The 12800-nt window shown below is 40.3% G+C and overlaps 1 protein-coding gene across 20 annotated transcripts in view; it reads right to left on the bottom strand.

Annotated features, from left to right (window-relative positions):
- ZC3H11A (zinc finger CCCH-type containing 11A) overlaps positions 1-12800 on the bottom strand; it is a 58916-nt gene that overhangs the window by 17803 nt on the left and 28313 nt on the right. For all 20 annotated transcript variants that reach the window (XM_030813204.1, XM_003273144.3, XM_030813197.1 and 17 more), the window contains 6 exons: positions 8030-8153; positions 6790-6993; positions 6548-6664; positions 6241-6321; positions 4389-4499; positions 2296-2358 (listed from right to left, as the gene is read on the bottom strand). In XM_030813204.1, the coding sequence (XP_030669064.1) occupies positions 2296-2358; positions 4389-4499; positions 6241-6321; positions 6548-6664; positions 6790-6993; positions 8030-8153 (700 nt within the window). The remainder of the gene's footprint in view (positions 1-2295; positions 2359-4388; positions 4500-6240; positions 6322-6547; positions 6665-6789; positions 6994-8029; positions 8154-12800) is intronic.

Raw genomic sequence — 12800 nt, forward strand, 5'->3', positions numbered from 1 at the left:
AAGTGGATTTGTGCTACTGTAAATAAATAAACAAAAATAAAATACTGCTCTTAAAATCTAGAACTGGTATTGTTTCTTGATTTACAGCTAGAAGAGATTTCTGAAGACTGCCTCATTTCTGTCTCTCCTAAGCTCTTTTTGTAAATGACTGTATAACGTGTAATGTATTCATCTGACTATAACCTTGGGCAAGTTATTTAACCCTTCCTGAGTTTGAGCTCAGTGCAGAAAATATTTACTGATATCAAGTGCCAAGCATTGTGCATGGTTTACTCATGGTTGCTGAGGATTCGATGAGAATTTACATAATGTGCCAGGCGCGGTGGCTCACGCTTGTAATCCCAGCACTTTGGGAGGCCGAGGCGGGCGGATCATGAGGTCAGGAGATCGAGACCACGGTGAAACCCCGTCTCTACTAAAAATACAAAAAAATTAGCCGGGCGTGGTGGCGGGCTCCTGTAGTCCCAGCTACTCGCAGAGGCTGAGGCAGGAGAATGGCGTGAACCCAGGAGGCGGAGCTTGCAGTGAGCCGAGATCGCGCCACTGCACTCCAGCCTGGGTGACAGAGCGAGACTCCGTCTCAAAAAAAAACAGAATTTACATAATGTTCTTTGATATACAGCAAAGCCACAGCAAATATTAATTTCATTCAAGGGCATTATCTCATCGCTGAAAATTTTTTATTACTTAGAGCGTAAAGTGCATAACTGATTCAAACAATACATTCCCATCTCTCACTGTCTGAAACTTTGAAATGTTACTAAGTTCAGAACAGTTCTGAAGCTAGGGTAGTGAGAATTGCATCAAAGAAAACACAAAATAGAGGTAAGTTTTCCTTTTTAGGACATTTAAAACGTATGAAGAAAATTCTGAAGTCAGAAAAAATTTTCAAAATAATTTTTTGAAGGCCAGAGCAGTGGCTCACACCTATAATCCCAGCACTTTGGGAGGCGGAGGCGGGTGGATCACCTGAGGGCAGGAGTTCGAGACCAGCCTGGCCAACATGGTGGAAGCCCCATCTCTACTAAAAATACAAAAATTAGCTGGGGGTAGTGCCTCTAATCTCAGCTACTCAAGAGGCTGAGGCAGGAGAATCACTTGAACCCAGGAGGTGGAGGTTGCAGTGAGCTGAGATTGTGCCAGTGCACGCCAGCGTGGGCGACAGAGCAAGACTCTCATTTCAAATAATAATTTTTTGGAGTCAGTCACGCTGGGGTAGTTATACAACAATTTACTAATATGGTAAAGTACCCCCAAAAAATAAAATAGCAGCTGAGCATGGTATCTCATGCCTGTAATTGCAGTACTTTGGGAGGTCAAGGCTGACAGATCACTTGAGCCCAGGAGTTGGAGACCAGCCTGGGCAACATGGTGAAACCCTATCACTACAAAAAATACAAAAATTAGCCAGGTATGGTGGTGTATGCCTATGGTCCCAGTTACTTGAGAGGCTGGGGTGGGAGGATCACTTGAGCCCAGGAGGTGGAGGTTGCAGTGAGCTGAGATTGCACCACTGCACTCCAGCCTGGGTAACAAAACAAGACTCTGTTTCTAAATAAATAAATAAGCAAGCACCAATAGACTCAAGGACTCAAATTTTATATATACATACTTTCTTCTTTCTTCTTAGGGATTCCTGTATTCTAAGAGACACACATTATATTAACCAATCATTTTTTCCGCCTCTGAAAAACTCACATTTAAATTTGTTCAGAGAAATAGAGGTGTTCTTTACCATTTTTAAAATCTAGTTCCTTCTAAAAAGCTGGTCGTGGTCATAATCTAGTTCAATTGTAACACTTTAAAGCTTTATAACTTCAAAGGCTGGGCGCGCTGGCTCACGCTTGTAATCCCAGCACTTTGGGAGGCCGAGGCAGGCGGATCACAAGGTCAGGAGATCGAGACCACAGTGAAACCCCGTCTCTACTAAAAATACAAAAAATTAGCCGGGCGTGGTGGCGGGCGCCTGTAGTCCCAGCTACTCGGAGAGGCTGAGGCAGGAGAATGGCGTGAACCCGGGAGGCGGAGCTTGCAGTGAGCCGAGATCGTGCCACTGCACTCCAGCCTGGGTGACAGCGCGAGACACCGTCTCAAAAAAAAAAAAAAAAAAAAAAAAAACTTTATAACTTCAATAAAAGGTATAATGCACTCATGAAAACATGAGGAATTTATAAGTGCTTTCAGCCAATACAGGGGCACCAATAACAAAGATCTGTATAAAGAGAGTTTGGAGAAGCTATCATGTTAATGCACAAACAAGCAGAAAAGAAAAGATATACACAAAATTTATCTTACCTGCTGAAAATTTTCGTTTCCCCAGTCTCTCAGTAAGACTCAATCTAACCAAAGGTTCTTCTCCTGAAATGGCAAAAGCAGAATTTCTCTATCCTTAGACAATTTTTCTGTATTCAGTAACTACTAATGGGTACAAAGTATGTTCTGGTATTAGTGTGAACCCACCCAGAAAGTCTCTTGAAAATCAGGTCTCAGTCTTAAGGAAGGCTATTACATCAAAAAAAAAAAAAAAAAAAAAAACAAACCCAAAACCTATTAATAATAAACAGCCAAACACACAGCCTAAACAGAAGCAATAGCACAGTACTAATTATTATTATTATTTTGATGATAATAATAGACTCTTGCTCTGTCACTCAGGCTGGAGTGCAGTGGCGCCATCTTGGCTCACCGCAACCTCCACCTCCTGGGTTCAATTCTCCTGTCTCAGCCTCCCGAGTAGCTGGGACTACTGCGCACACTACCACGCCTGGTTTTTTTTGTTTGTTTCTTTGTTTTTTTTTTTTGAGACAGAGTCTCACTTTGTTGCCCAGGCTGGAGTGCAGTGGCCCGATCTCGGCTCACTGCAATCTCCACCTCCCAGGTTCAAGCAATTCTCCTGCCTCAGCCTGAGTAGCTGGGATTACAGGCATGCACCACCATGCCCGGCTAAATTTTGTATTTTTAGTAGAGACAGGGTTTCACCACGTTGGTCAGGCTGGTCTCGAATTTCTGACCTTGTGGTCTGCCCGTCTCAGCCTCCCAAAGTGCCAGGATGACAGGCGTGAGCCACCACACCCGGCCTAATTTTTGTATTTTTAGTAGAGACAGGGTTTCACCATGTTGGCCAGGCTGGTCTTGAACTCCTGGCCTCAAGCGATCCACCCACCTCGGCCTCCCAAAGTGCTGGGATTATACATGTAAGCCACTGCGCATGGCCTAGCATAGTACTAATTATTAATAGCAGTCCAGTATAAGACAGATTGTATTCTTAACCAATTGGTTATAAAGCTGAAACTATCCTTTTGCTTATGCACTCTGATATGTTAAATGAAACTGTACTCTACTCCAATGTTAACTCTCCAATATAACTATCTCTGATCACCTCAGGAAGAAGTGAGCTCTCTTTCTTCTAATTCTTTGTTGTTTGAATTGCACAAACATTTAATGTATCTATATCTATAATTCCTTATTAGGCTTAAAATTATTAAGTGAAAATACTTTATTACAGGCCGAGTGTGGTGACTAACACCTATAATCCCAGCAATTTGGGAGGCTGAGGCGGGCAGATGATTTGAGGTCAGCAGTTCGAGACCAGTGTGGCCAACACGGTGAAACCCCGTTTCTACCAAAAACACAAAAATTAGCCAGGCGTGGTGGCGTGTGCCTATAATCCCTGCTACTGGGGAGGCTGAGGCAGGAGAATCACTTGAACCTGCGAGGCGGAGGTTGCAGTGAGTGGAGATCGCACCATTGCACTTTAGCCTGGGCGACAGAGCAAGACTCCATCTAAAAAAAAAAAAAAAAATTTAATGGCCAAGCACGGTGGCTCACTCCTTTAATCCCAGCACTTTGGGAGGCCGAGGTGGGTGGATCACCTGAGGTCGGGAGTTTGAGACCAGCCAGATCAACATGGAGAAATCCTGTCTCTACTAAAAATACAAAAAAAACAGCCGAGCTTGGTGGCATATGCCTATAATCCCAACTACTCGGGAGGCCGAGGCAGGAAAATTGCTTGAACCCAGAAGACAGAGGTTGCGGTGAGCCGAGATCGTGCCATTGCACTCCAGCCTAGGCAACAGGAGTGCAACTCTGTCTCAAAAAAAGAAATAAACAAAAAACTTTATAATAGTTCTTTAGTCACATGGGAAGCCAATAAATGTATTGAGTGGATATAAACAGTAAATGGAAAAATATATGTGAGGGCTGCTTGAAAAAGAATTTCAACCTTTTAAATATTAGAGTTGAATGTACCAACTTTTCATCTTTATATCTCATCAGCATACTAACAAATTCCTGAAAATTCATCAAAGGTAAAAGATACCCAAGGATTTTGCATTCCCAATTATATAAAAGTAGAGGCTTGGCAACTCTAAGACCTATCTATACCTTACCTTGTTTGGTGGAGAGAGTTACTGTCCTCACCACAGTCCTGACATTTTCTTTTTCAGGACCTGGAACGGGCTCAGGGTGGAGTAAAAGACTGGAAACTCCTGAAGAACCCTCTGAATAAGGCAAGTCAAAGAACAGCAAATAATTTATGGATAATAATGCTATCACAAGTCAAAAACTTTGTTTTTGTAACCAGTTAAGTCCAATACAGACTGATATTATGACTATAAGCCAATCAGCCTTTCTGTATCTGTTTGCCTACAGTCAAACGGGGTAGTGGTGAGGGGAGCCTTGGGCATGATGTGAAAACAAAATACAAAATTATTTTGAGTGACTCAGGCACCCAAACTACTTTTATTTACCAGTAAGGCTAATATTTACCAATAAGGCTAATATTATTCTAAAATTAACCTCAGAGGTACACTAGCCATCAGGTATATCAATCCAACCTATTCTATTTAAATTTAATCATCTGAAAACACAGCTCCAAGGTTCCTATAAAGCAAGCCTTAAAACAAGGTTCTTAGAACCACTTCTCTCTACATATACTACACTTCATACTATAAAATTTAAGGCTGGAGGCTGGGCGTGGTGGATTACCTGAGGTCAGGAGTTCGAGACCAGCCTAATCAACATGGAGAAACCCTATCTTTACTAAAAATACAAAATTACCCAGGCGTGGTGGCGCGTGCCTCTAATCCCAGCTACTCGGGAGGCTGAGGCAGGAGAATAGCTTGAACCGGGAGGTGGAGGTTGCGGTGAGCAAACATTGTGCCACCACACTCCAGCCTGGGTAACAAAAGCAAAACTCTGTCTCAAAAAAAAAAAAAAAAAAAAAAAAATTGGGGGTCGGAAATACAGAGCAACCAGGCTTACGTAAGCTACAGAAGAAAATCCTAGCAGCTCTTGAGGAAGAACTCTTCTACTAGAAAATGAAGTTTTTCCTTTTCTTTTTTTTTTTTTTTTGAGACGGAGTCTCGCTTTTTCACTCAGGCTGGAGTGCAATGGCTCAATCTCGGCTCACTGCAAGCTCCGCCTCCTGGGTTCATGCCATTCTCCTGCCTCAGCCTCTCCGAGTAGCTGGGACTACAGGTGCCCGCCACCACGCCCGGCTAATTTTTTGTATTTTTAGTAGAGACGGGGTTTCACTGTGGTCTCGATCTCCTGACCTCGTGATCCGCCCGCCTCGGCCTCGCAAAGTGCTGGGATTACAAGCGTGAGCCACCGCACCCGGCCTCCTTTTTTTTTCTTGTTTTAAGTCTTGCTCTGTCGCCAGGCTGGAATACAATGGTGCGATCTCAGCTCACTGCAACCTCCGCCTCCTGGGTTCAAGTGATTCTCATGCCTCAGCTTCCCGAGTAGCTGAGACTACAGGCACATGCCACCATGCCTGGCTAATTTTTTGTTTTAGTAGAGATGGCGTTTCACCATGTTGGCCAGGATGGTCTGGATCTCCCAACCTCATGATTCGCCCTCCTCAGCCTCCCAAAGTGCTGGGATTACAGGCGTGAGCCACCATGCCCAGCCTTTCCTCTCTTAATATAATTTCTTTTTAACCACTATAAGAACTTACAGAATTAATATAGTTCTTATATGATGCTCTTTGGCGCTATATTTTTCAAGATATACAGGTTCTTTCAGATTCTTTATTGCACCCAGCTCTGAACAGTTCGGGACTGAAACACAGCTGCAGTGAATTAAAAGTAACCACAATTTAAATAAGTCTGTGTTTTACTTCAAACAGGCCATGGAAATGAAAATCTATTTGCGCATTTTGGCTGTTGCTTCTAGAAGCGTCCTTAGTATTCTTCCCTAGCAACATACAACCATCCATGCCAAAACGTGATGACTTACCACCTTGCTTCTTAGATTTTTCCTTCATTTTCTTTGACTTAATTTCCTCAAGAGTTTTTATTCCAAAATTCAAACATTCACCTGAAAATCCAAATAGAAATTTTATGAGGAACTAGAGCCTTTCCATCTTTGTATTTTATCTGTACATAGCAGGCATTTATTTTTGAATAAATGATCAACAGAAACTAAGTATAGGTAAGTATGTGTGTAGCATGGAAAAAAGAAGAGGGAGGTCAACGATTATGAACTAAATTTCAAAGGTAGTTTCAACAGTGCTGTAAGAGGCACCAATCTAGCCTCTTCTTACCTTGCTTTATATTGACTGCAGGTTTCCGGACGGAAGTCACTCGTAATCCATTGTGAACTTCAGGAGTTGGTTGCAGGGTAGGTGTTTTGGTTTCATCACCTTCCTCAGAAAACTGATCTATATATCAACATTTAAGGCAAATTCACAATTAAAAATAAACCTATAGCTTTAATCCTGATTCTGCCCAATTCACTACGTGACCCTATTTATTTGCCTTAAAGAAGGAGCCAGACAGAACTTACCATCATCATCTTCATCATCATCTGCAGCATTAATTACAACTGGTGGATGCGTGGGGCTAGGAACATTTTCGGAACTTTCTACTTTCATAACGCTCCGCAGCTGAGGGGAAGGATTGGACTGGACAGACAGTTTGTTCTGCTGAACTGAAAGTTGGCTAGCCTTCACTTCCTCTTCTGGTGACTCAGGCACAGTGGGCAACACAGCTAAATGCACAAAATCAGCCATAAATTAAAAACAGAAGATACCACCCCAATTTACCAAAAATTCCTGACCACCTATGAAAAGTATAGTGTATTTATCTTATGAGCATTTAATGTCTTTTCACTAAATTTCCTCCTTTAAGTTCTAAAGTCCCAGGGAGGGAAAAAATGTGCTTTTAGCTAATTAACTCTCCACTAACTCTCCACTGTACATAGACACAAAGTGGGCACTCAAAACAGAATACACAGAAGACTAGAAGAAGCACAGTACCTGTTCACAAATTCTAGACCTTTAATTTTAATAGTGCAATTCTAGGCTTTTTGCTCAGCAAAGAAGTAGCTTCTAAGACCAAGCATATGACACTTACTTGAACCAAACCAGAAAGGAATAAGTCAACTTTTTTCCCTTAAATTGAGGTAAAAAGATGTAGCCATCAAATTTTAATCACGTAGCAACTGTGGCTTTTAAATGGCCAATTCCACTTTTAAATTACTTTAAAATGGACTTTGGGAATAACTACTAGCTTTTTAGTTTTATTTTAGATTATAGTCTAGAGTAAGGTTGGCAAATATTTTCTGTACAGAGCCAGTTAATAATTTAGGCTTTGTGGGCCATATGGTTTCTGTCTCAACTACTCAATTCTATAGCACTAGCACAAAACTGGTAATAGAAAATATGTAAATGAATGGGCAAGGCTGTATTCCAATAAAACTTATTTTACAAAACAGGCAGAGGACCAGTTTTGCCAACCTTTGACCTAGAAAATCAAATTTATTTTGAAAACGTTTATGGGTCTGATAAGAATATGAGAAATGAAGTAAGTATAACAACTTAAATGGCATGCCAAGATATATAATGGTTCTATGGTCATGGATAAATCATTTAACCTTAATAAGATTCGGTTCACTCATCTATAAAGTGGAAATAATTCTGCTATTTCACAAGACTGAAAGGAGCCAATGTCTGAAAAGTACTGTTGTGCGGTGTGCATAATAGGTGTTCATTTGATATTCTTTTAAAATTAAAAACTGATCTCACTTTTGCTCGGAGGTAGGAAAAGGCCATCAACATATCGTCCTCTATTATGATGGAAAGCGCAGTTTAATTTTTGACATCCTGTTGGCTGATTTTCCCAATAACAAGGAATTTCACTGCGTTTTTTCTGTAAGAGGGAAAAATACATTGCTTTCAAATGAAACAGTGATACGTGTATTAACGTGGTAGTTTGTTTTCTAGACAAAGTTCATACAGGGTTCAAAAATCTGAGGCATGTGAGATGAGATGATTTTTAGAAGGAAGAGAGATTGCTGAAAATAACATAACTTAGGCATGATGGACAGCTGAATGGAGCAGGAGAGTAGTTTATGTTATTCTTTCCCTTTTTACCCTCATCCTGGAACCCCTAAAATGTCTATACTTAATTTAGAGAAGCAGGATGATACAGTAGTTTAAGTTTATGAAATGAAAGATAACGGTCTGAATCTCTATTACGCTACTTATTGGCCAGGTGGCCTTGGACAATTCATGCCTCTAAGCCTCACTTTCCTTAGATATAAAACGGGAATAAATGGTTTCTTATGAAGATTACATAAAATAATGTATATAAAGCACTAAGCACATAGGTCAAACTCAATAAACTGTAGTTATTACTTAAAGTTGAGAGTTCAAGGGTTTGAGAAAATTCTTCCCATTCACTAATTCTCAAAGTAAGGCACATGTAACAACACACTAAGGATGTTAGGTATTGTTAGGTATCCTTCCCAAGTCACCCAGGCTGGAGTGCAGTGGCACGATCTCCGCTCACTGCAAACTCCACCTCCCGGGTTCACGCCATTCTCCTGCCTCAGCCTCCCGAGTAGCTGGGACTACAGGTGCCTGCCACCACGCCGGGCTAATTTTTTTTGTATATTTAGTAGAGATGGGGTTTCACCATGTTAGCCAGGATGGTCTTGATCTCCTGACCTCATGATCCGCCCACCTCAGCCTCCCAAAGTGCTGGGATTACAGGTGTGAGCCACTGCGCCCGGCCAGTCACTTTACTTTTATAAAGGAAAACTGGGAGGAAAAAAAAAAAAAAAGGAATACCTGTGCATCTAGAATAGAATAAACTGCTGAATCATAGGACATATGTCCAAGAAAAATATATACATTAGTTCTCCAACAGCTGTGTATAAGCAATGTTCACAGCAATATTATTTTCAATAGCTCTATAATTTTGCAAACCCATGTGTACATCAATACTAGAATGGATAAAGAAACCGTAAAGTATTCATACAACAGAATGTCATCTAGTAATGAGAAGGAATAAATCATTGCTATACTCAATGCCACAGATGTGAAATGAAAGAAGCCAGACACAAGAGTGCATACTACATGATTCCGTTTATGAAAAGACCAAAACAGTCAAAACTTCTCCATGGTGGAGTAGTTGGGATGGTGATCAGCTTTGGGGATGTGGTTAGTAACAAGGGGATGAAGGGGAAGATAGATTACTGCTAATACTCTATTTCTTGAACTAGGTGCTGATCAAATAAGTATAATCACTCTATGAAAATTCTTCAAGTTGTAAGATTACGATTTTGTACTTTTCTAGATACATTTTAATAGTTAAAAAAAGGGGAAAAAAAGACATGAGAAGTACTCCCAAAAAGTAACTAACCTCCAATGAACTGCATTATGTCGAATCTCTAATCATCATAAACAGGCTATGGTTTAAAATTCCAGGAAAAAACACCAGCATTGAAATTTAAGAATATGGAGAAGAGAGACAGAGAAACAATAACCATTACAAAAAGATGCTTAAATGTATCAAAAATGGCAAAGGTCAGAATCTACTATATTGAGAGACTGACAAAATTCAATTATACACTGTTTTCAGGGATGTGGAAGAATCAGGCAGTCTCAAACACATAATGGAAATGTAAATTTGCTCCACATCTCTGAAAGGTGATTTGGCAAAATCAGTTTTTTAAAAGTATGTTCTAAGTTTATGTCATATGCATAATTACCTATTAATATTTTTAAAAGTATAATATTTTTAAAGTATTAATTAATTATTATTAATATTTTTAAAAAGTATAATATTTTTTAAAAGTATAGGCTACTGTGGGCACACTGCCTATAGAGTAGCCCTGCTCCATAAGGAGTGGTAAAAATAAAGTAAAAATAAAAGTACAGCAAATATCGTTACTTTCAAAGAACTAGACAGAATGTATTAGTCCTCTGTCACACCCGAAAGGTAGATGTAATAGCTACCACTGTTTTTTAGACAGGAATAACAATTATTCAATTCTTCCTTTCTCAAGGCAGAACCTAATGCCAATCTTCCTTGTTCCTACGCCTGCCTTTGCTTAAATTTTACATCTTTCCTGTAAGCAATTTTCAAATTACTGAATGACTTCTGTAACGGTATCTTCTATACACAGAAGTCACATGACATTTATTTGATCTGTTTAATACATTTACTAGATTCTGTTTCTAATTGAAAAGTAATACATGTGCAACGAAGACAACTTGGAAAATGGAAATACATGCCAATTATGCTATTACTCAAAGAGAATCACTTATTTTGGTATGAATTCTTTTTACTTGTAAAAAAAATCACAAGTGACTATGTGCATACTAAAAAGAAAGGTATTCCATGTAATTCTGTACATGTTTCCTTAGTAATATCCTCCACATGCCAGGTGTGGTGGCTCACGCCTATAATCTCAACACTTTGGGAGGCCAAGGTGGGTTGATCACCTGAGGTCAGGAGCCTGACCAACATGGTGAAACCCCGTCTCTACTAAAAAATACAAAAATTAGCTGGGCATGGCAGAGGGTGCCTGTAGTCCCAGCTATGCAGGAGGCTGAGACAGGAGAATCGCTTGAACCCGGGAGGTGGAGGTTTCAGTGAGCCAAGATGGAGCCACTGCACTCCAGCCTGGGCGACAAAGTGAGACTCCGTCTCAAAAAAAAAAAAACAAAAAACAAAAACAAAAAAACATCCTCCACAGTAATATTTCTCCTACATAATTATGTCTTCACATTTTTAACAGTAATACAGCACATGATCCAAAGATAAAGCAGTTGATTCTCATTATTTGCAGTAGTTACGTTCTATAAAGTCACTAGGAACACTGAATTAGTAAATACTAAACCATTTTTCCTAAGGGAAATAGAGTTGGGTTCCTGTGAGCCTCTGGTCACATTTTCATCAACTAATCAATACATAACTTTGTTTTGGGTGCATTTAATATTGTTCATTCATTAATATGAAACGCAAGACAAATAGCACTATAACGCACACTTGAACAAAGCTTATATAACATCTTTTTTTTTTTTTTTTTTTTTTTTTTTTTTTTTTTGAGATGGAGTCTCGCTCTGTTGCCCAGGTTGGAGTGCAGTGGCACAATCTCGGCTCACTGAAACCTCCACCTCCCAGGTTCAAGCAATTCTCCTGCCTCAGCCTCCCGAGTAGCTGGGATTATAGGCACGTGCCACCATGCCCGGCTAACTTTTTTGTATTTTTAGTAGAGACAGGGTTTCACCATGTTGTCCAGGCTGGTCTCGAACTCCTGAGATGATCTGCCTGCCTCGGCCTCCCAAAGTGCTGGGATTATAGGCGTGAGCCACCACGTCCGGCCTAACAATCTATTTTCTCTATAAGACACATCACAGCTTTCTTCTACTCAGCAACACTACAAAGCACTTCAGCAATAGGCCTAGGAGCCATTTTAAGCAGCACCACGACCAACCAAAAGCCATGGAACCAAACAGATCATGAAAAGGACACTTGTTTATAGTATCAGAAGAAGGCAGAGCTCTGTTCCACCTCACCTGGAAATGTGACTCAATTTGTGAACCAATGTGACACATGTCAGATGACTCAAACTTTTTGCTGCTCTGAACATGTCTACGAATGACGAAGTACTGATTTGGGGGTTATAAATTTTAGCAAGTAAGCAAATTTGCAAATACGGAACCAATAAATAATGAAAATGAATCGCACACAGAAGGGGTACACAGTAAAAAGACTCCTTCTCATCCCTGTCACCTTCTCATAGCCACTGTTGTTAAGTTTCACCTTTATACTTTCAGAGATTTTTAAAATTCATATGCAAGTGAAAAACAAATATAAATTATTTTCCCTCTTTTTTTTTTATTTTTTTATTTTGAGATGGGAGTCTCACTGTGTAGCCCAGGCTGGAGTACAGTGGTGTAATCTCTGCTCACTGCAATCTCCACCTCTCGGGTTCAAGAGATTCTCCTGCCTCAACCTCCTGAGTAGCTGGGACTACAGGGCTGCGTCACCACACCCGGCTAATTTTTGTAATTTGAGTAGAGACGGGGTTTCACTGTGTTGGCCAGCTGGTCTCAAACTCCTGATCTCAGGTGATCCAGCTGCCTCAGCCTCCCAAAGTGCTGGGATTACAGGCATGAGCCAAGGCGCCCAGCTTCCCTCTCCTTTTTTAACCCATCTTGCTCTTCACCTTAGGTTTTTCACTTGACAATATATCCTGATTATTTCCATATCAGTAAATTAGTTTCCCCTTTAAAAATTTTTGTTAACAGCTACCTGGCACTCCACAGTTTGAATGCAGCAAAACTTTATTTTAAATGAAGAATAGTTAGGTTATTTCCAGTATCTTACTATTACAAATTGCTACAATAAGTAATTCTGCACACATCTTATTTTGCAGGTAAATACCTATGTGTAAAAAGTATAAGCATTTAGTTCTTTCAGGCAATACAGCCAATAAGCCTCAGTGCAGAAAAGAGTTAACATAGCAGCTCTGAGACTACTATCCTTAGAAACGCCTGCTTG

Source organism: Nomascus leucogenys, chromosome 5 (assembly GCF_006542625.1).
Source record: "Nomascus leucogenys isolate Asia chromosome 5, Asia_NLE_v1, whole genome shotgun sequence".
In the NCBI taxonomy this organism is placed as follows: Eukaryota; Metazoa; Chordata; class Mammalia; order Primates; family Hylobatidae; genus Nomascus; species Nomascus leucogenys.